At 40.1% G+C, this 27,844-nt stretch overlaps 1 protein-coding gene across 2 annotated transcripts in view; it reads left to right on the plus strand.

Annotated features, from left to right (window-relative positions):
• The window catches only part of SEMA3E (semaphorin 3E), a 217,190-nt gene that overhangs the window by 130,799 nt on the left and 58,547 nt on the right, over nt 1–27,844 (plus strand). For both annotated transcript variants that reach the window (XM_082255417.1, XM_082255418.1), the window contains exons 5-6: nt 3,722–3,815; nt 25,686–25,805. In XM_082255417.1, the coding sequence (XP_082111543.1) occupies nt 3,722–3,815; nt 25,686–25,805 (214 nt within the window). The remainder of the gene's footprint in view (nt 1–3,721; nt 3,816–25,685; nt 25,806–27,844) is intronic.

Below are 27,844 nucleotides of genomic sequence, written 5' to 3' on the forward strand. Positions count from 1 at the left end.
AGGTATTTGGTTTGGTTCCAATAAACTATCATTTATAATGTTTTACAGCCTTCTCAGAGTATCACTGTGTTGGAGACCAAACTTGAGTGGCTGTTTCCAATTTTTTCTAATTTGCTTATTTCTTATTCATAGAATAGGCTGATGTCAAAATATCTCAAACCTCAAAGGTTACAACCGTATCTAATAGATATTATCATATAATTGTAATCCCTCTTCAACTGTAATTGTCAGCATGTGGAGAGGAACACAAGCAACATGTGAAATGGTGACTCCACCTGACTCCAAACTGTTTCCAGCAGTCACAAGCTGTTCTTAGATGGTAACATCTTTGAAATGATAATTGTTATGCACCCTGTAGCTTCTGAAACCTTTGTCTTTGTACTTAGTATGTCTTCTAGTTACATAGTTACATAGTTTCCTAGATAGTAGCATTGGGTTCTTTGATAGAGGACAGCACCTTGCTACATTTACAACTATAACACTTTCAAAAATATTTTACCCAATTAGTGTACATACAGTATCTCACAAAAGTGAGTACACCCCTCACATTTTTGTAAATATTTTAATATATATTTTAATATATATATTTTAAAATAACTCAACACACAGCCATTAATGTCTAAACCGCTGGCAACAAAAGTGAGTACACCCCTAAGTGAACATGTCCAAATTGGGCCCAAAGTGTCAATATGTTGTGTGGCCACAATTATTTTCCAGCACTGCCTTAACCCTCTTGGGCATGGAGTTCACCAGAGCTTCACAGGTTGCCACTGGAGTCCTTTTCCTCTCCTCCATGATGACATCATGGAGCTGGTGGATGTTAGAGACCTTGCGCTCTTCCACTTTACGCTTGAGGATGCCCCACAGATGCTCACTAGGGTTTAGATCTAGAGACTTGCTTGGTCAGCCCATCACCTATACCCTCAGCTTCTGCCTTGCTAGGTGGTCTTGGAGATGTGTTTGGGGTCATTATCATGTTGGAATACTGCCCTGTGGCCCAGACTCTGAAGGGAGGGAATCATGCTGTGTTTCAGTATGTCACAGTACATGTTGGCATTAATGGTTCCCTTAATGAACTGTAGTTCCCCTGTGCCGGCAGCACTCATGCAGCCCCAGACCATGACTTTCCCACCACCATGCTTGACTGTAGGGAAGATACAATTATCTTTGTACTCCTTATCTGGTTGCCGCCACACACGTTTGACACCATCTGAACCAAATATGTTTATCTTGGTCTCATCAGACCACAGGACATGGATTACTGAAACTCCGAAGGGAGGGGATCATGCTTTGCCTCAGTATGTCACAGTACATATTGGCATTTATAGCTCCCCAGTGTGTAGGCAAGACACACTCCTCACCTGCTTGCCTGCCACACAGGCTTGACACCATCTGAACCAAATACATTTGTCTTGGTCTTATTAGACCACAGGATATGGTTCCAGTAATCCATGTCCTTAGTCTGCTTGTCTTCAGCAAACTGTTTGCGGGCTTTCTTGTGCATCATCTTTAGAAGAGGCTTCTTTCTGGGACAACAGCCGTGCAGACCCATTTGATGCAGTGTGCGGCGTGTGGTCTGAGCACTGACAGGCTGACCCCCTACCCCTTCAACCTCTTAAGCAATGCTGGCAGCACTCATATGTTTATTTCCCAAAGACAACCTCTCGCTATGACGCTAAGCACGTGCATGCAACCTCTTTGGTCGACCATGGCGAGGCCTGATTTAAATGGATCATCGCAGCAGCTCGTGCCGTCCGATTGCGCCAATCTCCCCCCCTTTTTTCTGATTTAAATGGAACCTGTCCTGTTAAACCACTGTTTGGTCTTGGCCACCATGCTGAAGCTCAGTTTCAGGGTCTTGGCAATCATCTTTTAGCCTAGGCCAGTGATGGAAAACCTTGGCACCCCAGATATTCTGGAACTACATTTCCCATGATGATCATGCACTCTGCGGTGTAGCTGAGCATCATGGGAAATGTAGTTCCAAAACAACTGGGGTGCCAAGGTTCGCCAGCACTGGCCTAGGCCATCTTTATGTAGAGCAACAATTATTTTTTTCAGATCCTCAGAGAGTTCTTTTCTATATGGTTGAACTTCCAGTGACCAGTATGAGAGAGTGAGAGCGATAACACCAAATTTAACACACCTTCTCCCCATTCACACCTGAGACCTTCTAACACTAACAAGTCACATGACATCGGGGAGGGAAAATAACTAATTGGGCCCAATTTGGGAAAGTTCACTTAGGGGTGTACTCACTTTTGTTGCCAGCGTTTTAGAAATTAATGGCTGTGTTGAGTTATTTTGAGGGGACAGCAAATTTACACTGTTATACAAGCTGTACACTCACTACTTTACATTGTAGCAAAGTGTCCTTTATTCAGTGTTGTCACATGAAAAGATATAATAAAATATTTACAGAACTGTGAGGGGTGTATTCACTTTTGTGAGATACTGTATATTTGATAAGTATTTTTAAATAAATTTGATAAAAGAGGAAAAATGTTGAATCAGCACCCAAGGATTCACTTATATGGTATGGTTATGTTTTCCATTTGTGAAGTGTAGAAATTATATTTGTCCTAACTAGGTATACAGTATATTTGTAAATAAATTAGTTTGACATTTAGCCCCGGTTCACACTTATGCGAGTGCGGGAAGGGTGCGAATCCGCAGCCTGTTCCCGCATCGCACACGCACCCCGGCAGTTCACACTGCCATATGCGATACGCTGGGGGTGTCAATGTAATCTTAACGACACCCCCAGTTTGATCGCATATCGCAGTGCGATCGTGCAGTTCGCACAGGATCGGATCGCACAAGTGTGAACCGCTGTGCGATCCGATCCTGATGCGACTTCCAAAAAGGGTCCCTGTGCGTGTTTGCTGCGGCTGCGGTGCGAATTTAGCTCGCACCGTACAGCCGATCGCATGTAATGAAGGAGCAGTGCGCTCTGACATTACATGCGAACGCCGGAGCCGCACAAATGTGAACCGGCTCTTACCCAAAGTTCACTGCAAGCAAATACTTCTCTATAATTTACTTGCAGTGAATCTTTGATCAAAGTCACATTCACTGGTTTATATTTATATATATATATATATATATATATACAGATAGGCATAAACACCAAAAGTGATCTCATTCTGTTATGCAGTGGGTGGGTTAAGTCACAAAAAATGCAGCTTTTCCCAGCAATCTACTCATCTCATTAACACTTGATAATCCCCAGAAAAAGCAGTGACTTTTTTTTTACTGATAAAATATTTTAGATGGCAAATATACATGCATGTTCCCTATATTGAAAATTTCATCAACCAACATATATAGACGCTACAAGACTTGGTAATTCTTGATGTGACATGTGAATTACCCCATAATGTGATGCAATGTACTTTAACTGACTGCAATGCCATGAGGTAGCCCAGAGTCAGTATTATTATTATTATCATCATTATTGTAATTTGGTAGAGTTGAAAATACAAATAGGCTTGTCTAAATTCACTATTGGTATGACTTCCTTGTAACCCGAACTTTACAATTTGAAAATGCCACAAGTTATTTGCAAGGGTTCACAAGAATAGTATTGTAAAAATCGTTATCATATATTAATGGCACATATATTTGTTAATTTGCCGTTTTGCAGCCTAGTATGCCATCAATTAAATGATCATATCATATAATAAACAAAACTTTATATATTTTTTTTATAATATTAAAGGAACATATTTTTCATCATGAACCTCAAAAACCTGAGAGAGGACGTGGGAGATGTCCTTTTGACCGAGATTCTTCTTTTACATCAATATTAACAGGTAATTGTGATTTTTTTTTACCTTTTTTAAATTTAGTTTGTTCTCAGAGAAGTCAAACTTCCACAAATATGACTTATTTTATCTTTTGACATTGCTATGTATGATGCTGTTTATTTTTTGGTGTTTTGCGAAAAGCTATGCAAAAGTTCCAGTGACACCTACAGTTTACGAGTTTTGTGGCAAATTAAGGCTAACATAGTGCTCATGCTACTACACAGTGGTTCAATAATGCAAGAATGTGCACCAGGGTGCTGTTGTGAGGTATACTATAAAGCAGGGATCCTCAAACTTCAGCTGTTGTGGGACTACACATCCCATGAGGCATTGTAAAACTCTGACATTCACAGATAGGACTAGGCATGATGACATTCACAGATATGACTAGTCATGATGGGAATTGTAGTTCCTTAACAACTGGAGGGCCATAGTTTGAAGACCCCTGCTATAAAAGTAATGCTTGTAACGGCCATACTGGCTCAACTGACTTGTATGTTCTAAACTTTAAGACGTTTTTATCGGTCGTTAGTGGAGACCTCAACTCTTGGCATTTGTTGAATATTCCCTGTTTTGGAAGGATAATCACAATCAAAATTGATACCCTCCCTAAACTTTTTTACCTCTTCTAAGTTATCATGATTTCCCTCTACTTTTTTTGAATGTTACACTCTCTTAGCGCTTAATTTATAAAATAAGGTCTGCAGGCATCGACCGCAGGGTTTGCTCTTGGATACCGAACTGGCTAAAAGGGCGTGTCCAAAGGGTGGTAATAAACAGCGCATACTCAGACTGGTCTGAGGGGGTAAGTGGGGTCCCCCAAGGCTCAGTCCTGGGACCAACCTTGTTCAATTTATTCATAAACAGCATTGAGGACGGGATCATTAGTTCTGTATCAGTTTTTGCAGATGACACAAAATTGGGCAGGGCAATAACTGCACAGCATGAAGCAGATATCCTATAGGATGACCTGGACAAAATAACAGAGTGGGCAATGACATGGCAAATGAGGTTTAATGTGGAGAAGTGTAAGGTTTTGCACTTCACAAATTGGGAAATTCCCCTGGGGTGGGATTTTTTAGGCACAAAAGACTAAATAGATATAATTGAAATATTAATATTTTATTAAACATACATATACAAAAATATGGAGTTTAAAAACAAATGCAAGCAACAAATGCAAGCAACAAACATTATACCATCACAGTACCAACCCATACAATACAGAGACCAAAACCCAACGCATTTTGAAGACTGTGAATCTTCTTCCTCAGGGGTGGCTCTGAATAGTATTCTGTTAACATAAAATGTGGTCAAAACATGGTATATTTAACCCAAGAAATGCAATTTTAACAGTCCATATGACAATTAAATGGTTTAAACAGAAATGTTTTCATATGTGATAAAACACTTACATGGTTGACTGTACATGGAATATATGACGCTTGCAAAGGCATTAAAATCAATAGGTTAGCCGCAGTCTGATTGATAGAGTCTCACTTATCATGGAAGTATAAGTAATATAGCAGATGGTAAAGTTGATAATATAGCAGATGGTGGAGTCGGCCAGGCGTCCCCTAATATGGACAACTGAAGTCCAAGGTTTTGCACTTGGGGACTAAAAATATAAAAGCACAATACACTTTAGGGGGGGAACCTTTGGGGGAATCAAAAATGGAGAAAGATCTGGGAGTCTTGGTAGAGGATAGACTAGGCAATAGCATGCAATGTCAGGCGGCAGCTACCAAAGCCGGCAGAATATTAGCATGCATAAAGAAAGGGATGTGCTCCAGAGATAAAACTATAATCCTTCCACTTTATAACACTCTGGTCCGACCACATCTGGAGTATTCTGTCCAGTTCTGGTCACCAGTCCTCAGGAGGGATGTGTTGGAGCTGGAGAGAGTCCAGAGAAGGGCAACTAAACTAATTAGGGGATTGGAGGACCTTAATTATGAAGAGCGTCTACAATCGCTTGATTTTTTCTCCCTGGAGAAGAGACGCCTGAGAGGGGACATGATAGCAATTTATAAATATCTCAATGGTGATCTCTGCATAGAAAAAAAGCTATTCAGTCGAACGGATTGCATGAGGACTCGAGGGCATACAATGCGATTAGAGGAGAAGCGTTTTAACCTCAGGCAACATGGGGGGGTTCTTTACTGTTAGGGCTACAAGATTTTGGAATTCTCTACCACAAGAGGTGGTTTCTGCGGGAAGTATGGTGGCTTTCAAAAGACTCTTAGACGTACATCTCAAGAAGAAGAACATTCAGGGGTATGAGAGATGATTACGGCCATACACACCTACACAGGTTGAACTGGATGGACTATTGTCTTTATTCAACCTCACCTACTATGTAACTATGCAACTATGTAACTATGATTACACAATTTGTTTGTCAGCAATGGTTTTTGTGGCTAAGATTGAATACCCTAGGAACGCCCAAAATTTCCAGAGGAGCTGATCTCATGGACTTCTATTTCTATCATGTCTCTTTACTTTTATGGATGTCGGAGTGGTTCCTGAGACCTAGCTTTAAAGCTTCCTGTGTAGTCCAACAGGATCTTTTTCCAGTAGATCTATTGGCTCTTCCCTGGGACTAACCCTATTCTTTTTCCTTCATTCCAGGTCTCTTACCACTCATGGTAGCATCTTTGTGCATTTGGTACAAAAACAGATTGTCCCTCTCCTTATCTGCTAAACAGTCCCTATTGACTTCATTACTGTACAACCTAGATGTTCCTGGTGGTTGCCGGTATCTTGTGAAAAACATGGTTTTGAGGTCTTGTTGGCTTCAAATGAGACACTTCTTGCATCCTAGTTCTCGACCTCTGTCTGATTCTCATATCCTTTCAGCTGACAGCCTTGACTGACTAATTTATCATCAATTAATAGCTTACTGTAGACAGCTTTTCCAGTCAGGTAAGATACATCGCCAGCTCACAGATGCTCACAGATTTTGAAAGTCCATGCTGTATTTCAAAACCACCCAGACATACATTATACATTATCAACAATGTATAACTTGCTCCAGCACCCTCAGTTTTGTTACCTAGGTTCCGTGAAAATGTGCATACACCTCAATCATTGCAGTTGTATGTACATATACACATCTAGATCTGAGAGATCTTACACAAAAGAGGTAGTTCCATCCGCAATACACATTTATTGAAAGGGTTACATAATATATATATATACAAATTACACACTAAACAGTATTTACTACACATTAATAGTATAAGTCCCCTGGATATATGATATTTACAAATTACCCACAACAACCATATTTACAAAACAATGTACAAGCAGGGAATTAGTTTACCTTTCCACCTCAGGTCGGGGCATGGTGTCTGCTCTGAGTCCCCACACAAAAGAGGAACATAGTTTGGTGACAAAGCATTATATCCCCTCGCCTTTCTGTACTGTGGCTAATATAACTCTCCCTAATTGGTCACTGTACCTAGCAAATGTATATTGGACACAGCCTGATTAGATGAGTCAAAGAAGGCTGCTGTTTACTACCAATGTAGTGATCAGGGTAAAAAAGGCCAACCTTTGAAGTGGAACTAATTACAGTAACACCAACACAACACTCAATACTGTTATCATATTTCCTTCTAACTGAAATATATCTCTTTTTACAATATTATTTATAGCTGTTAATGGAGATTTCACATAAACCCATTATGTCTTCTTATTCACTCACAAATCTTCCATCTTGTGTTGCGCTCAAGAAAAAAAAAATACAAACAACTCACAAGATGGTAGTGGGACCTGGTCTCCATCCATTGCATTTTTCCCTCTACCTTGTATACGTGTTAAAGGTAAGGAGAAGCCAGAGGCAATTATCTGCATATTTGGTGAGAATGTACTAAAATTCATCCCCTTTGACAATCAATCTTCGACATCTTTAACGGCATATACAGTGAACTTCTCTTGCTAACTACATTGATAGCACTACTATCAACGTTACCTTGGTCAGTCACCCCTCAAGAAACTCTTGACTGGCTGACAGCTAATCTCTCAATATTGGAGGCCCACAGTCAACCCACCTCTGCTGAAATGGGTTGCATTTGTGAGTGATATAATGAGGAAAGAAGAGGTTTTGGCCTTTGATACAGATATTTCCCCAAAGTTCTTCTCTCTGTGGAGGGCATGGATCTTTTATTCTGACTTGGATACTTAGAAACGTAAGCTGTAGCTTCTCAGCTTATGTTTTTTTTATTCTCTGTTGATATTCCCATCCACGTGATATTGATTGTGACATCTTCGTTTTTGTGTATGCTCAGGTATAGACCCCTCTCTCTTTCTTCTCCTCCTTCTTTTGTGAGACCTTTTTTTCTCTTTCTGTGTTCTCTGTTTCTCTCCTGTGTTCAGTCCTCTCAAATCAGCAGTATATACTTATGATTCACACATTACCCATGTTACCTTCTCTTCACACTTGGCATAACAGCAATTCCTGCATTTATTCTTCTGTCAATGTATCTTGACTGAATGTTGTTCGATATTGATCAGTCATTGACTCTTGCTTTCTCATTACCTTTACTGAGCGTACTTTTACATTTTGTCATTTGTCTAAAATGTATCTTATGGCTCCTGGTTGTGTGTGCCTTTTCCTTTTCCCTGTAAACTCTATGAAAACTTAATAAAACATATATTAAACCTTAAAGTGATTTTGTATAGTTATTTGGAGTTCAGCAGTGGAGGAAGATGTTTTATTGATTATTTTATGGGAATATCTGTAAAGGGGACCAAACTGTAAATATACTCCTAAATGGATACTCCTAATTAGGCAAAAAGCCCAGAGTTGTTAAAACAGGTGTTTTAAGTTAGGTCATAGTTTACATAGTTACATAGTAGTTGAGGTTGAATAAAGACAATAGTCCATCCAGTTCAACCTGTGTAGGTGTGTGTGGCCGTGATCATCTCTCATACCCCTTAATGTTCTGACCCTTAACCTCCCTGGCGGTATGATTATGTCTGGAATTACATACCAAAAGCGGTACAATTCTTTTCATGGAAATTTGGCGTTATGTTATTTTATTATAGGCCTACAATTCTTAGTAATTACTGACTTAAACCTGACCAAAACAAGACTCTAGTAGACATCCCAGATGTGATAAATTTGAAACACAAACGCATGAATTATAATCAAATCAATAATATTATTTTATTATTTAATATATAATATATATAATAAAATTATATTATTGATTAGATTATAATTCATGCATTATATATTATATACAGATATGTGTGTGTGTATATATATATACATATATATATATATATACACACACATATATATATATAATATATAACGCATGAATTATAATTGAATCAATAATATAATTTTATATATATATATATATATATATATATATATATATATATATATATATATATATATATATATATATATATATATATATATATATATATATATATGTGTGTGTGTGTGTGTGCATATTATATATATATATATATATATATATATGCATGCATGCATATATATATATATATATATATATATATATATATATGCATATATATATATATATATATATATATATATATATATATATATATATATATGCATATATATATATAATATAATATAAAGTGTGTTTTGTGTAACGTTTTTTTTTTTTTTTTTGAATTTCCCTCCCTAGTTCCGCTCCCATGCAGCATTGCTGCTGCAGGGAACGGAACTAGGAAGTGATCGTACTGACGGAGGGACGGAGGAGCGGCGGGACTCTCGGCTGGCGGTCGCAGCAATGAGAGATCATCGCTGGATCGCCAGGATAAGGTAAGAGAAGCTCCGCTGCGCTCTCTGCAATCCACCCCGAGCGTGACTCGGGGTTACCGTTCCTGCAATGAAAAATCAACCCCGAGTCACGCTCGGGATTACCGCTAAGGCGGTTAAAGAGGTACGTCCAAGAGACTTTTGAAAGTAGCCACACTTCCTGCATAAACTACCTCTTGTGGTTAAGAATTCCACAATCTTGTAGCCCTAACAGTATAGAACCCCCTGCGTTGCCTGAGGTTAAAACGCTTCTCCTCTAATCGAATTGCATGTCCTCGCGTCCTCATGCAATCCTTGCGACTGAATAGCTTTTTTTCTATGCTAAGATCACCATTGAGGTATTTGTAAATTGCTATCATGTCCCCTCTCAGGCGTCTCTTCTCCAGGGAGAATAAATTAATCGATTGTAGACACTCTTCATAATTAAGGTCCTCCAATCCCCTAATTAGTTTAGTTGCCCTTCTCTGGAGTCTCTCCAGCTCCAACACATCCCTCCTAAGGACTAGCGACCAGAACTGGACAGAATAGTCCATATGCAGTCGGACCAGGGTTTTATAAAGTGGTAGGATTATAGTTTTATCTCTGGAATACATCCCCTTCTTTATGCATGCTAATTTTCTGCCGGCTTTGGCAGCTGCCGCTTGACATTGCATGCTATTGCCTAGTCTATCCTCTACCAAGACTCCCAGATCTTTTTCCATTTTTGATTCCCCCAAAGTGTAGTGTGCTTTTATATTTTAGTCCCCGAGTGCAAAACCTTACACTTCTCCACATTAAACCTCATTTGCCATGTAGTTGCCCACTCTGTTATTTTGTTCAGGTCATTCTGTAAAATATCTGCCTCATGTTGTGAAGTTATTGGCCTGCCCAATTTTGTGTCATCTGCAAAAACTGATACAGAACTAATGATCTCATCCTCAATGCTGTTTATGAATAAATTGAACAAGGTTGGTCCCACGACTGAGCCTTGGGGGACCCCACTTACCACCCCAGACCAGTCTGAGTATGCGCTATTTATTAGCACCCTTTGGACAGACCCTTTTAACCAGTTCTGTATCCAAGAGCAAACCTTGTGGTCGATGCCTGCAGACCTTATTTTATAAATTAAGCGTTTGTGGGGAACTGTATCAAACGCCTTAGCAAAATCCAGGTACACCACATCCACTGGTCTCCCCCTATCTAGCACACAGCTCACCTCCTCGTAGAATGTTAACAAATTGGTTTGACAAGAACGCCCATTTGTAAACCCGTGCTGATTACTGCTGATGATTGTCTTTAGCAAACTCTACGATATAGTCCCTTATCATCCCCTCAAGAAGTTTACATACTATCAATGTCAGGCTGGCCGGCCTATAATTTCCCGGGACATGCCTCTGCCCTTTTTTGAATATCAGTATTACTTTAGCTTTCCTCCAATCCCCTGGTACATTTCCTGTGATAATACTGTCAGCAAAGATCAGGAACAATGGTCTAGATATAGTTTTACTAAGTTCTTTGAGTACTCTTGGATGTACACCCTCTAATAGCCATAGCGGCAAGTCCTGTGAATTACTGCTAATCATACAGTCATGGTCAGTGTACACCTCGTTTTCCTGTTTAAAGACTGTAACCTCATTGTTAATTATGTGTGCAACATGCTCTACCCTAGTTTTTTTGCTGTTGATATATTTGAAGAATTTCTTAGGGTTCTTTTTACTATCCTCCGCTATTTGTCTCTCAAAGTTGATTTTAGCCATTTTGATATCGTATTTACTTTTCTTATTTGCCTCCTTGTATTGCTGGAAAGCCAATACTGTGCCCTCTGATTTATATTTCTTGAAGGCCATTTTTTTCCCCTGATAAGATTTTTAACATCACGGTTTAGCCAGCCAGGTTTGGCTTTGTCTCTTCTAAATTTATTTCCCATAGGAATGCACTGCGAGATGCATTTGTTTAATATGTTCCTAAAGCATTCCCATTTTTCCTCCGTGGTCAGTGTTCCTAGGGTTTGGTCCCAGTTTACCTTTTCAATCATCGAGCACAATTTGGGAAAATTTGCCCTTCTGAAATGTAGGTTTCTTATGTTCCCCTCTTGCCTTATTATATTGTTATTTACGCTAAATGTGATCATCCTGTAATCGCTAGAGCCCAGGTTGTCCTGGACTCCTACATCTGAGATTAGATCTGGGTCATTAGTGATCAATAGATCCAGCACTGCATTTTCTCCAGTAGGATAATCCACCAACTGAGACATGTCGTTGTCCTGTAAGGTTTCCATGAAAAGACGGGCCTTCTGTGAGTGTGAGAAGTCCCCTCTTCCCAGTCAATGTCGGGATAATTTAAGTCCCCTAATATGATGACTGATCCCAGCTTTGCCACTTTACCCAACAGTGATATAAATTCAAGCTCTACCTCCTCCCTTTGGTTGGGTGGCCTATAACAAACCCCCACAATTACTTTTCCCTTTACTTCTTCCCTATGGAGTTCTACCCACACGGATTCTAACTCCGTACTGTCATCCCTTCCATAATGTCACTCCTCTCTATCAGCCTTACATTATTCTTGACATAGAGACATACCTCTCCCCCTCTTTTTCCTACCCTTTCCTTCTGGTACACAGAATACCCTTGGATATTGGCCAGCCAGTCGTGTGAGGGGTCGAACCAAGTTTCTGTTATTCCCACAAGGTCTATGTCCTCCTCTTGTACTATCATTTCCAACTAAACCATTTTATTAGCTAGGCTCCTGGCATTTGCATATACCCCTCTTAGATATGTGGAAGTTGATAAATGGTGCTTATTTTTATTTCTGTTCGGTCTGAGGTTTGCCCGCACAGACCCCCCAATTGATGTTTCAGATCTACTGTCGCTGCTGACTCTAATAATACCTTCTGTCCTTTGCTCCCTCCTGACTGACTCTACTTCTGAGCCCCCCCCCGTCTCCTAGTTTAAAAGCCCCTCCAACTTGGTGGCCATCATTCTCCCCAAAAGAGCTGTACCGTCCCTATTAAGGTGCAGCCCGTCCTTACTAAAGAGCCGGTAGCTGACTGAGAAGTCAGCCCAGTTCTCCAGGAACCCGAACCCCTCCTTCCTACACCAGTTCCTCAGCCACTTGTTAAGTTCCCTAATCTCCTTCTGCCTCTCTTGTGTGGCTCGAGGTACCGGCAGTATTTCAGAGAAAACCACCTTGGATGTCCTATTCCTCAATCTATTCCCTAAGTCCCTGAAATCGTTCTTTAGGATCCTCCACCTTCCTCTTACTTGGTCATTGGTGCCCACATGTAATATAAATAGAAGAGAAATTTCCGCACTAGATGTGACAGAAAACCAAATGATTGAGAACAATAGTGAGCAGCTGGCACAAAATCAACTAACAGTGATTCAAAAAATACAATAAAAACCAAAAAGTGCAGCGCTGAAATCAGTATACAATTATATAGCTGAAAAGCTCATATAAAGAAAACAAAAAAGGAGAGGGGACAGTGTCCAAATGAATAGTCCCAATATTAAGTGCAGAGATGTGAATCCACGTGCAAAATAACTTTCTTCCAGTGACACCAGGGAAAAGTGTAGGAAGGGGACACCCTTGTGCTCAGGTATAACAAGCAGCTTACCGAAATTCCGTGGCTGCTCAATTTAATGAGACAGCCTCTCCCAGATAGTAATAAACCAGTAGGTCAACCGATATCAAGCTCAGGTGCTTCCAAAGACTCCAAAAGCCGAAAGCCGTTTCCGGTGTGTTGTTAATCCGATCACATTAGTATGTGGCACACTTGGAACTTCTCATACACTCCATTGAATGTAAAGCCATATGTAGAAAGAAACAGAGGCCCATAGCGTAATCCCGTAAACCAATAGGTAAATTTATTAAACATGCACCATGACCGCTTTGTCGTCCCCAGCCCGCCCAATAATCGGTCTACCCGATCCGCGATGTGCCGAACTCAAGTGCTTGGTAAACAACATACTGTTCGGCTACCACAATCGTTTAGACAGATTGCCCTCTCTGTCCTCTTGATAATTGAGTCCCCCACTACCACAACCTGTCTAACCTTTCCTGAGTCTCGGCCCCCCTCCTTCCTGGAGCCGCTACCCTGGCAGCTGGGTGAGGGCACTTTCTTCAGCACTGCCACCCCTGAGCTGATATCCCCATCAACATGCAACTTGGCAAATTTATTAGGGTGTACCAACTCAGGACCAGCCTCCCTGGCACTCTTCCCTCTACCCTTCCTAACGGTGACCCAACTGCCTACCTCTGATACCTGCTTCTCCTCTACTGCTCCCTCCTCTATGCTGGCCCCTGCCAGCACCTGATGGGTAATGTCCAAGCTCCTTTCCAGGTTGTTGATGCTACGCAGTGTTGCCACTTTGTTCTCTAGATCCAGGATCTGGGCTTCCAGAGAAACAAGTTGCTCACATCTTGCACAGCAGTATTTACCCTAGATTGGTTCATCAAGGAACGCATACATGCAGCAAGAAGTTCACTGAGTGACATCCCCAATCCTGTCAGACATTATTACCCTCTACTCTATGTAGATAATTAGTAACGACCTGTTATTCCCTACCTACTCTACCTCTATCTACCCTGGTACTAACCCTAAGGTACTCACCGGTCGCAAAGATAATCACCAGTCACTAAGATACTCACCAGTCGCTGAAAGAAAGTCACACGCTACTTAGTGCCAAGACAGTCACACATTACTCAGTCGCAGTCAGTCGCAAATCACGGTCAGTCACAGATCGCGGTCAGTCACAGGTCACGGTCAGTCGCAGGTCACAGTCAGTCGCTGGTCCCAGTCAGTCGCAGGACACAGTCAGTCGCTGGTCACAGTCAGTTGCAGGTCACAGTGTGTCGCAGGTGACAGTCAGTCACAGGTGACAGTTAGTTGCAGGTCACAGTCAGTTGCAGGTGACAGTCAGTCGCAAGTCACAGTCAGTCACAGGTCACAGTCATTTAGTTACCCCCCCCACTCAGTAGATCAGCTGATAAGACCAGTCACCTACTCACATCCATCCTCCGCCGCCTCAGCCGCCACCACCGCTCTGTCACTGGTCCCCGAGGTCCCCTGCACCCGCACCTGACTTCCTTGTGTGGCTTGCCCGCACGTATCACCCGCGGCTCCTCCTCCACACACAGCTCCCTCACTGCTTGCTTCTCGCAGCTGCTGCTCCGCCCTCTTCCGGGAATGCTCTCTCCTCTTTTCCGGGAAGTGCAGGTTATGTAGAGCTAAAAAGGTTGGACCAGAAAGTAACATTGAGGTCGGATTCACTCTTTAACAACCCGCTGGGGTGTGGACATGTATTACGTGTATATTAATGCAGCCCATTCACTGAGAATATGATGACAATGTACTACCATGGATCAAAAAACACACATAACCCTTTTTTAGCAATGCAGAGCACCACAGTGCATAGCAGTTGTGCTGAGGTTTTCTGTGGTGCATTGTCTACTATACAATGTATTGAGGTGCGAGTCACCTTGGAGAAGGTGAATTGCTGTATGTTACAAAAAAATGTGCATTTTAACCCACATTGACACAACATTCAAGTATGAATGGACCCTTACAGGAATGATAGCAGAGAGCAGATCCTTGCAGAGAATTTTTACAGAGTTTAAAAAACGTGTGTGACAGACCCAACAAGAACATGGGCTTTTGGACAGGACTAGGGGCAAGCCTCCGACCCACTGATTCTGGACCATGGAGAGAGCAGATCATTCTCTAATGATGAACAGCCACGTGATGGATGTTGAGAGTAAGGCTTGGATTACTTCTGTGAATAAGGACAATAGAGCTTCCCTTCTGGAGCTGATGGAAGGGTATAATATTAAGAGGGAATATGGTGGCCCTCCTGCAGTCTAGGTTAGAGAGGCTCCTTTACTTGGAACAGGACATTTTTAAGCAACATCCCTCAAGAGATATATTAATTCCACCTTTTCAGACTACTGAAACATTGCACAAATTTGTCTCATAGACTGTTGTAGGCTTTTGCTGGCCAGTCTGAGGTGAGGTGGGATCACTGTTAATGTTATGTGTGTCTCTCCCATTGTGTGCCTCCAATGTGTGAATTCCCGTTGTTAATTGAGTCACCTATTGTTTCTGTCTGTTGGCTAATTTGGCTGGAGGCTCCTACATGATAAGATTAGCCTTGTGTGTAAAAACCTGTATTTTTGTTCAATAAAGAGTAATTCCTTTGGTTTTTCTTCAACATATTATCTGTGTACGATGCTTGGGGTAAAAGGGCTGGTATTAGCTTTCGGTCTGCTGTAAGCGTTTGGAGAGCAGGAGGCACTGTTTTGCAGAAGCACCCAAGCTGGGTGCCAAGCATTCCGTCACAACATGTATGTAAGAAGTTGTGCATATGTAAAGGGCAACTTTGAAAGGACTGAATAAGGGCTTTTTATTTGCAATATTTGCAATGTGCAATCTTAAATGACCATTTTCATCATAGTCAAAAGAAACATACAGTATCAAAGTCATAGGCTTCACTGCCGCACTCAGCTGCTGGCTACTGAAAGGCACATTATACTTAAATTTATATTTGTATTTTCATTTAAAAGAAACACTGCAGTTGCACTCCAATACCTCCAACATTTAAATTCAACTTTTTTGTACCAGACAGTACAAAAACCCCACTGGGGTCCTCATCCTCTAAGGCATTTCCAACAGATATCACTATAATTAAGTCCCTTACCTTACCTGGGTGAAACACATTACTGGTTTAGGTTCCTGCTGGGGTCTTTGTATGACCTAGTACAATGAATGTGTATATTGCCACTATGCAAGGTCACACAGGATTTTCAAGGATACAGTTTGAGGCTCCGGAATATTGGTTGTGAGTGGAGAAGACTAGCTTTTCATTTTTCTCCAGGTTTTGGGTTCTCGAGTCCAAAGAATTCAAAGAGTCCTGTGGGAAATTAAGTATTTAACTCCCTGTGTCCAGGTTTTACCAGCAGGCTGTGTGTGTGTGCAAGTGTGCATTTCCTTTATGTTCAAAGGCCTGACAGCATTTTAGGGCTCCACACACCCAGGAGTCTGTAAGGCTGCAAGGTGAGTAACCAGAGGTGTGCATGTCTGCACCATGCAGGTAAAGTCTTTGAGGGAACAGACAGAAGTCCTTAGCTTGGGTGAAGTGGGTCCCTGCATCAAAAGAACTCTGAATCAACATGAGCAATGTTGATGCAGGCATCTCTCCCACTGTTCTATTATATTATAACAAAGGGAGAATCCCTCCACCCTAAGCTAGAATTTTCTGTATGTTTACCCACAATAATTGCTGTGTACCTTTTATTGATCCTTTATTTAGTGGTCACATGGCAGTCCAGCCTCCTTTGTTTCCTCCTTACCCATAGTAGGAGGGGAGGTGTCTTTGCAGCATAAAGGCAGGCACGACGTGATGTAACAAAGAGTAGGGACATACATCCCCCATCTATTCTCTGTGTTCCAGAGAGCATAGCCATACTCCCACAGCCTTAAGGGTCCATGTACACGGGACGCTGGAAATGGCCGTTTAGGAGCAGTTGGGCGATTTTTTCAGAAGCCCCTGAACCCATCTATTTTATCTTATCTGTCCATGTACACCAGGTCGTTTACAGTCATTTGCAGGCAGTTGCGTTAAGAGACTTTTTTTAGAACGCAATTATTTGCGTTCGAACGTGTGTTTCCCGGCATTTCAAACGCACAAACGCGTCCGAACGCGTCCAAACGCGTCTGAACGCGATTACCCCGTGTTTAGCGTACGCGTTTTTCCATTTTAAAGGGGAACAATTTTTTTGACCTCTAGGAACGGTTCTAAACGCAAACGCCGCTAAACGCCCGCTAAACGCAGGTACAAACGCGACCAAACGGACGTTTCAAACGTCCTAAAAATTCCAGCCTTCAAAGGGACTTTTAACAACGTCCCATGTACATGGAGCCTTACTTCATACACATGGCCGCACAACTGCAGACAGGAGATTCTGGTGTGCTGTGCACATTTACGATGTCCAGCATCTACTAACAGTGATTCCAGAGATGCAAACCACCATGGATCTGCTTCCATGGTCAGGTTGAGAAAGGAAACTGGCAGGATTACTAGTTATTTTGCAAGAATGGAATAAATAAAGCAATATAATAAACAGGTGTTTGTGGTTCCTGCGCTGTCAGGAGTGGTGGAGGGTCTCTAATGCTGCACCACTGATACTGATACTCAATAGTTCAATGAATCATATAGTGGGGGTAGTGGCGCGCTTTAGGGACAAAGTGATCGGTGTGTAAATGTGATAAATAAACGCAATTTTAATGTTAGTGTTGGGTGTATATGTGGAGTCTGTCTTTAACTGATTCTTGCAAATAAAATAGATGATTAGGAAAAAGTGCTGAGTGCTTAGGGTCCAGTATTAATCAATGAATAAATAGCAATTTCTATTATACTGAAAATCAAAATGTGCTAAAAAAAAGTACTAAGTGCTTATTAGAATTCGGTTATCACATGAAAATCAATAAAACGTTCTACTTATACCGTTTGTTGCAGTATCACAGTTTTACTAACCACATTGTTATTATACAGTAGAAGTGGACTGTGGTTTCAACTTTCAACAGGTGGACATTGTCCTAAGTAGTAGGCAAACATTTACTTTACAAGATGCACTAAAAATGTCACTAAACAGCAAAAAAGCTTTCATAAGTTTCTTCCACTTTTCCTTCTTCTTCCTTCTTTTATTTTGTTCTTAATTCTGTTCTTTTAACAAAAGCCCCACAGTATATAGTGCTATAAAAAAAAAAAATACATAGGTATATATTTATTACAGGTATTTATATAGCACCAACAATTTTGATATATTCTGGCATTCACATCAGTCTCTGCCCTGATGAACTTACAATCTCAGATCCCTACCTCCCACGCATACTTACTAGGGCCAATTTAGACAAGAGTTAACGTACCTGCAAGACGTTCACAAAGACATTTTTTTTAAATAGATTCCTATGGGTTTAACCAGTTCCGGACCGCCCTCCTGCGCAAACCGACGTAGGTCGCACGCATGGTGCTAGGGGGTGAACGCTTGCCGCCGCTGGTGTGCTTCCTTCCCCACTAGGCAGTGTGGATGCTGATGCACGGGCGAGCAGCTGCAATTGCCGCTGGCCACATGCGATCGCTCCCTGCTGAGAGACAAGGACGGGCAGCTGTTATAAACACAGATGACCATTATTCTCTCTGGAATGATCACAGAGCGCCTGTGATCCTCCTATGTAGGATCACAGGTCTCTATGGTCATTTCAAAAGCCCATCCCTCTACAGTTAGTAAACACTACCCTAGGCTTATATATAACCCCTTGATCACCCACTAGGTTAACCCATTCCCTGCCAATCTCATTATTACAGTAACAGTGCATATTTTTAGCACTGATTACTGTAGTAATGTCACTTGTCCCCCCAAAAGTGTAAAAAATGTCAGTTAGGGGTCCGATCTGTCTACCATATGATAGAAACTTTTAAATACATAAAGGGAATCAACTCGGTAAAGGAGGAGAGCATATTTAAAAGAAGAAAAACTACCACAAGAGGACACCGTTTTAAACTAGAGGGGCAAAGGTTTAAAAGTAATATGAGGAAGTATTACTTTACTGAGAGAGTAGTGGATGCATGGAATAACCTTCCTGCAGAAGTGGTAGCTGCAAATACAGTGAAGGAGTTTAAGCATGCATGGGATAGGCATAAGGCTATCCTTCATGTAAGATAGGGCCAGGGACTATTCATAGGATTCAGATATATTGGGCAGACTAGATGGGCCAAATGGTTCTTATCTGCCAACACATTCTATGTTTCTATGTTTCTACCACAATGTCTCAGTCTTGCTAAAAATCACAGATCGCCGCCATTACTAGTAAAAAAAAAACAATAAAAAAGACATAAATCTTTCCCATAGTTAGTAGACGCGATAACTTTTGCGCAAACCAATCAAAATACGCTTTTTGCGATTTTTCTCACTAAAAGAAAGCTCTATTTGTGGGTAAAAAAAGGTCACCAATTTTATTTGGGTACAATGTTGCACAACCGCGCAATTTTCCGTTAAAGTAACGCAGTGCCGAATCGCAAACAATGGCATGGTTATTAAGGGGGCAAATCCTTCCGGTCCAGAACTGGTAAAAGAAGGTTTATTCTTCACTTGAAAGAATTAACTATACTTGCATTCTGAGTCCAAGATACAGTATATACCAAAAAGGACAAGGTGACAACAAAAAGTCAAAAGAATATTTAAAATTGATCCTAACCCTGGAAAATTATGCACTAAACATGTGGATTCTAATTATTGATGTATAATTGTGTAACATAAACTTCAGTGCCATGATACATCTTTGGATGTAGTATACTGTATAGTCACATACAGTAAACTCTTCAAATCTTTAAAAGGTCAAAAGCCTGATTTAAGCTCTCTTGTTGGTTTGTAGATCTCTAGCAGTAGAGAAAGGGTACAATGACCAGATGTACCAAAACTAAAACTATGTTTGTGTACAGTATGTATAGAAAAAATGCATTTGGCATTTATTTTTTCTCCCTGAACCCTTTGAAAAAAGAGTTCCACACATACAATTTTTTATTTATTGAAAATATCTGTCATATTTGGTATGGCAGATCAGACTGTTGGTTGAGTGTGAGAGTTTTAGGCTGGCTACAAATCAGTCAATTCCGCCAAGGATCTTTAATTATTGGCATACCTAATTTGGCATGTTACATTTATAGCTAACATCTGTTTTTGGAGCCATCTGCATCCAGGTTTTCACTGAAGTGAACGATCTAAGAGCTGACCACTCTCAGTGATTACCAAACACCAAAGCTATATATTATTTCTGATTTTCTTTTTCCCACTTTGACATCAAGGCAACAAAAAGATTGGTTTAGCAGTTTGTCATTATTTTAATCCTCCACCACCTAATTTTATTATGGCAAGCATTCAACTGTTTGTCATATTATGTTATTTATTCATTTAATTTACAGGGCAAGTCTACAGCACTTTATATAGTACATATACCAGTCTCATCATCAGTCCCTCACAAACAAAGGGGTTTAAAATCCAGTGATCATATCCACTACACACACAAAGGTAAAAGAATATAGACCTTTTTTTTAATAGGGCAAACAATTATGCACAACATGCCAAAAAATTAAATCAGCCATTTAAATTGTATTCTGTCTTTTTTTTTTATACTAAGGACAGCCGCACATTGCTGTTTTCTGCTAAATAAATTTTTAAATGAAGGCCGCAATGTTACCTCGATTAATAAACATATTGCATCACATGTACATTTATTAAATTACATTTACAGGTTTATCATTTTAATGTATACAAATTTATTTTAGAATTAATTCAGAGTACTCATTAAACAGCAGAATTATTAGTGCCCATTCACACTACCGCGACTTGTCAGACGACTGGTCAGCCTGACAAGTCGCGGTCCATGCAGTGCTATGGGAACCGTTCTAATAGGAGCGACTCAAGTCGCTCCGACTTAGAAAATAGTTCCTGTACTACTTCGGGGCGACTTGCATTGACATTCATCATATGAAGTCCATGCAAGTCGCGCCGAAGTCGCGGTTCACGCGACTTCACAGGTCGCCCCCGAAGTCGTGCCGCGGTGTGTGAACCGACACTTAGATGTTGAGAAATTCCAATATGTTTTCTCAAACCCTAAAATCTCACATAAGCTTTAAAAAGTTACTGCAATTTCAAAATCATTTTTCAACATGTTTAAATCTTCAGCTTTGATTAAATGATAGCTGGTGATCCTGTCATGGGGATCTTGAGCAAAATACCCCATGTAAAATACCCCACAATATACTGTATCTAATTATACACAGCAAATGGATGAACATATAAAGGCAGTGGCAACACAAAGTAAAACATTTTTTCAAGCAGTGCTGCTATAAAGATAATGGAAATGGCTCTAGTGCATGTGCAGATGGAAGTGGATGCTTACACATGCACGGTGTATTCTGCTGAAGGTACTTGTGAACACAGTAGATTAAATGTCAGCAGCAAAACGGAAAATTGCAATTGCCAACTGAAATTATCATTATCATTTTAATGTATATAAATTTATATAAATTATATATTATTATATATATTATTATATATTAGTATTATTTATATTAAGTTATAAATTATATAAATATATTTTAAAATAAATTCAGAGTACTTATTAAACAGCAGAATTAAATGCTGGGAAATTCCAATACGTTTTCTCAAACCCTAAAATCTCACATAAGCTTTAAAAATCGACTGCAATTTCAAAATAATGTTTCATCATGTTTATATCTTCAGCTTTGATTAAATGATAGCTAGTGATCCTGTCATGGGGATCTTTTTTGTTCAGGTATTTCCTGTTATAGGAAATTAATGCTATGTTCCTTTCCCCCAACTGTGCTCTTATGTTTTCATGTGTATGTTCCGTTGGAGACCGCAGGTGGTCATTTTAAACTTACACTGTGCACACACAGTCCACTGTAGTCACTATCAGGAAATCAGCCCTAAAAATAGAGTTAAAGTGCATGCATGTATACAGGAAGTAGCTGCAAAGAGGCTTAATGAGATCAGCAGTACCGGGAGCTAACAAAGGAGTGAATAAAATGTGAAAATAAGATCAGCAGTACCAAGAGCTAACAAAGGAGTGAATAAAATGTGAAAATAAGATCAGCAGTACCAAGAGCTAACAAAGGAGTAAATAAAATGTGAAAATAAGCATTTTATTATGTAAAAGCCTGCAATTTTTTATGCTGCACAGTGCTTTAGAAAATATTTATCATTTAGTTAGGGCTTATAGCTACTTTCATTTTTTTCTTTTTAACCACTAGACGATCGCTTGCCGCAGATATACTGTGGCAGGCAGCCGCTCCTGGGCGAAACCCCGTACATGTACTCGCTCTGGAGAGTGTAGGGGGCGAGCGCACGCCGCCGCCGGCGCACTCCTGCCCCCGCTCGTCAGCGGGGAAGCTGGCGCGTGTGTCAGGCGGCTCCGATTGCCGCCTGACACTCTCGATCTCTCCCCGCTGAGAGAGAAGGTCGGTCGGCTGATGTAAACACAGCTGTCCATCCTTCTCCCTGCAATGATCACAGAGACCATGTGATCCCGCTATATAGGATTGCATGTCTCTGTGATCATTTACAAAGCCCAACCCCTCCACAGTTAGAATCACTCCCCTAGGGTCACATTTAACCCCTTGATCACCAACCCATTCCCTGCCAATGTCATTATTACAGTAACAGTGCATATTTTTAGCACTGATTACTGTAGTAATGTCACTAGTACCCCCAAAAGTGTCAAAAATGTCAGTTAGGGTAGGGGTCCGATCTGTCCGCCGCAATGTTGCAGTCCCATAAAAAATCACAGATCGCCGCCATTACTAGTAAAAAAAACAAAAACAAATAAAAAGGACATAAATCTTTCCCGTAGTTAGTAGATACAATAACTTTTGCGAAAACCAATTGAACTACGCTTATTGCAATTTTTTACCAAAAATATGTAGCAGAAAACAAAGTGGCCTAAAATGTTAAAAAAAAAAATAGATTTTTACATTTTTTTGGGAATGTTATATAGCAGAATATATATGATATATGCAGAATATATTTTTTTTTTTCAAAATTGTTGTTCTTTTTTTGTTTATAGCACAAAATAAAAATCGCAAAGGTGGTCAAATATCACCAAAAGTAAGCTCTATTTGTAGGGAAAAAAAGGATGTCAATTTTATTTGGGTACAGAGTTGCTGTAAAGTCACGCAGTGCCGAATCGCAAAATAGGGCCTGGTCATTAAGCAGGAAAATCTTCCGGTCCAGAAGTGGTTAAACTAATGTTGCTATTTTTGCTATTGCCTACTAATCAGTAAAAAACAATCTGCATTTTTTTCTGTTCTTGAAAGTGAGATGTTTACATAAGATGCTGAGAAGATGCAAAGAGCTGACACTCTCAACACAACTTTGTCCCTGGCAGCTGAAAAAAATATTCAACATGAGAACATGCAAACTACATTTCAATTTTAAAACATTACAAAAGCATGTTACTTTACCTAAATAGTGAACTGCTGCAAGTCAAAGATTTTTTTTTTTCCTTCCTTGTAACGGAGTGTTTTTCAGCTTCATTACTTAGTTGTACGGCAACTCTGGTGTAAGTTTGCCATCTAGTGGACAGTGACCTTAGTTAAGCAAAAAGCTTTTTGCTGAGTAATGATGTCAGTTATACATTATCAATATGAAAGGTATGTGCCAATGAACTACAGTTCAAACAGATAAATATAAATATGAAATGCCATGTGTTTCTTATTTAGGCTGGGGTAGACCTGCACAGCTTTTATGTTTTGTCATCCTGGAGGAATACATCTACTGGGAGGTTCACTTTGGCCTTTAGGCTGCACTGATTAGTGAACTTAAACTATTTTGCAGACTAGTAGACCTTTAACATTTAGTACTTTATCAGAAAATATTTCTTGACTCATAATTAAAATATTATTTTAGGAAGACTTTGAAATGATACAAAGATCAAGCATATCAAAATAGTTTCTCTGGAATAACATTTTCAAACAAATCTAATGTTGCTTTGAACACTCTGGTAAATGGCAAGGGAATTTTCAGGACTAAACAAGATATTTATTCATGATAAATCCAGCTGCAAGTCATTTATTAATTGTCATGATTTATATATGTCTAGAGATCTGTGAGATTTTTTTTTGCATTGATTTCTGATAAAATAATTGCATTTGCAACATTTGATCACTTTAAATGGGGAAGGGGATTCGAAGATATGCAGATATGCAAAACAAAACACAACAGCTGTGATGCGGCTGTACCATAATTCAGTCATTTCTGTACAATGAACAATTCAAACTAACACTGACAGGCCAATCCACTAGGTTGGAATTTTCTAGAGCATTTCCCAATGTTATTACTTTATTAACCCTCCTCTTATGTTAGAATTCCGTTACTATCCATGATGTTTAGGGTCAGTTTTGACCCGTGTTTTAAATCAGCCATAAAATACCCTCTGAATAATTATTTATCATCAAATTTGTTTCTTACCTCTTGGCTACCTTGTTAGGCTTCTTTATCCTTGAAAAGATTGGTTTTAATATTAAGGTATATTATTATATTATGGTAAAATAAAGTCAGCAACTCTGAAATGTATTTGTCCTATGTTTCTTCACTTTATTTAGAGAAGCAGAAAAGCAGGAAAAGAGATAGGCCCCTCCCTAACTACAGCTCACAGGGTTGAGAGGGGATTGGCTGTCAGTGTTACTAAGCAGAGAGAGTGTTTATGATTTCAGTTTTGGCACTTATTATATTATAACTGGGTCAGAATTGACCCTAACACCATGAACGTCTTAATTTTCACCACAGTATTTTATAATTTAGTGAAAAGGCTTATTTTTCTATTACATTGTTTAAATAGAGGTTCCTGACAAAGTAAAAAAATCTTGATGCAATAAACAAATTTATGTGATACTTATAGACATTCAAAACCTGAAAACGGGTCGGTTCTGACCCTAACATAAGAGGAGGGTTAAGCTGAGATACACTGGTTCTCACTCTATGAAGAGTTTGTCCAATATATATATCCAATCATTGGGGGTATTTACTAAAACTGGTGCATACAGAATCTGATGCAGATGTGCATAGTTATCAATCAGCTCCCAGATTTTATTGACAAAGTTTAATTGAACAAGCTGATGTTAGAAGATGATTGGTTACCTTGCACAGATGCACTAGATTCTGTGTGCACCAGTTTTAGTAAATCTCCCCCACTGTGAATGTCAGTTGAAAAAACGACTGATGATCTGATAAAAATATTTTTATACATAATCAAGGTCTCTTTCAAAAGTGGCACAGACCACTCATGACGAAAAAAATAGAAAGTTATAAAGTACGTTTAAAAAAAATAGTTTCAACTTAAACAAAGATGGGCAGAATTACAAGTCTAGTGCTTGTGCAACCCCTTTAGGTGTTAGACATTGTGCATCGCCAATTAGAAAATATTTTTTATTGACATTCCTCACATACAGTTTTAAGAAAAGAATATTACTAAAGAGCAAAAAAAATCTAAAATACAGCTAAACATCTTATTACAGGTGGTGAACTATTTGTTGGTTTGTACAATGACTTCTGGGGAAGAGATGCCACTTTATTTAGGAGCATGGGACATCTACCACACATTCGAACAGAGCATGACGATGATAGAATCCTAAAAGGTAAATAAACTTTGGTACAAACATATGCATATATATTTTAGCTTAAATTCTGCTGCATATTTATGAGTGTTTGATGGGAATAGTTCATAGTTCAGGCCACAAAGTAGCTTTTTGTACAATCCACCTCATATATTCCAGCAATAACACACTGGGGTTGATTTACTAAAACTGGTTCACTCACAATCGGGTGCAGCTGTGCATGGTAGCCAATTAGCTTCTAACTTCAGTCTGTTCTATTAAAGTGATTGTAAAGGCAGAAGGTTTTTTTTGTCTTAATGCATTGTATGCATTAGGATAAAAAGCCTTCTGTGTGCAGCAGGACCCCTCAGCACCCCAAATACTTACCCTCTAGATCCAGCGATGTTGCAGGAATGTCTCAGCTGCCCGAGACTCAACTGTTCACTGGCTGAGACAGCAGCACGTCACTTTTGGCTCCTGCTGCTGTCAGTCAAAGATAGTCATCCAATGAGGAGAGGAAGGGGATGGGGCCAGGTCATGGCTCTGTGTCCGAATGGACACAGGGAGCTGTGGCTCGGCTCGGGTGCCCCCATAGCAAGCTGCTTGCTGTGGGGGCACTCAACCAGATGGAGGGGCTAGAAGCACAGAGGAGAGACTCAAGAAGAGGAGGATCCAGGCTGCTCTGTGAAAAAATCACTTCACAGAGCAGGTAATTATAACATGTTTGTTATTTTAAACTAAAAAAATTAGACTTTACAATCACTTTAAGCTTTGACAAAAAAAAAAAAAACCTGGAAGCTGATTGGATACCATGCAGAGCTGCTCCAGATTTTACACTCTCCAGTGTTAGTAAATCTTGCCCACAGTCTCAACCAATACTGTATACTATGGTCCATTGAATCCAAAAACTTTGATGACATTTGGAGTATAATAGAGCCTAAGCACCTGCATGTAGGAGAGTCCAAAACTGAATGTGATCCATTATATTTGGCAGAAGATGGGAAGGTAGAATAGGCGTAGATGGATTTTAATGTGACATTGGTTTTACTGCTTGCCCAAAAACTAGCATAAGCAATATGTAGTTGAATTTCAGTAAAAGGTTGGGGTGCTTTTTATAAGGTAAATCCCCCTATTTTTTCCCATTAAAGTTCAGCTCTGCCTCCTGTTGGCAGAGCTTAACATAGAAATTTAGGTCTTTAGAATTCATGGCATGTTTTACTTCCCCCACAAATCTGCTCTAGGCTGCATGGTACATGACTATTCATTTGAGCTTTAGCCATCGCATGTTAATATCAGCTGTAATACCTGACAAAACAAATTTGAAAAATTCGAACCAGGCGGTCACCAAGAAGTATCAAACTGGGTATTTTCCCTTATGGAGCAATTTACCTCCACTAATTTATTTATATCCGCCTGCTATGCCTCTTTGCTGGGTATGTATCTGGACAAATATCCCAGCATGGTGTGTGGACAGTGGAGCGTGGATGTGGGGGAGATCCCTGAGGAGCAGTGGGAGAATGCTTTAGAATCAGTTAGAATATGTTCGCTTAATGTGTCCTATCAGGTGTCCCAGTTGTATATTCTCCTCCTGGCTCATCATACCCCGCTGAAACTACTGTACATAATGGGCCTACGTTCTGATAATATGTGCAATAGATGTGAGAGAGATGTGGGGGATCTAATACACTTATTATGGAGATGTCCAAAGTTGTATCGGTATTGGGTATCTGTGACTTCCACTATCAATAGAGTTCTGGCTTGGAGATCCCTTTGGACCCCCGACACTGCCTCCTGAGTATACTTGATCACATCATAGAGGATAGATATTTACATAAGGCGGCTGTGCAGGCCCTATTTCAGGCTCGGCTGCTTATCCTTAGACACTGGATTGCACAGGAACCCCCCACATGTCAGATGTGGATGGAGCAGCTGGGCTCCACCCTTCGTATAGAAAAATATATCTACCTGCATAGGGGCTCTCCGGCAAAGTTTCAGAAGATTTGAGGGGTTTGGTTAAGTTCTCCGGGCATGGCTTCTACGGACTTGATCCTAGACTGCCTGCTGCTTTAACTGATGTGGGT

The sequence above is a fragment of the Pelophylax lessonae genome, assembly GCF_965119305.1.
Source record: "Pelophylax lessonae genome assembly, chromosome: 4".
Lineage (NCBI taxonomy): Eukaryota > Metazoa > Chordata > Amphibia > Anura > Ranidae > Pelophylax > Pelophylax lessonae.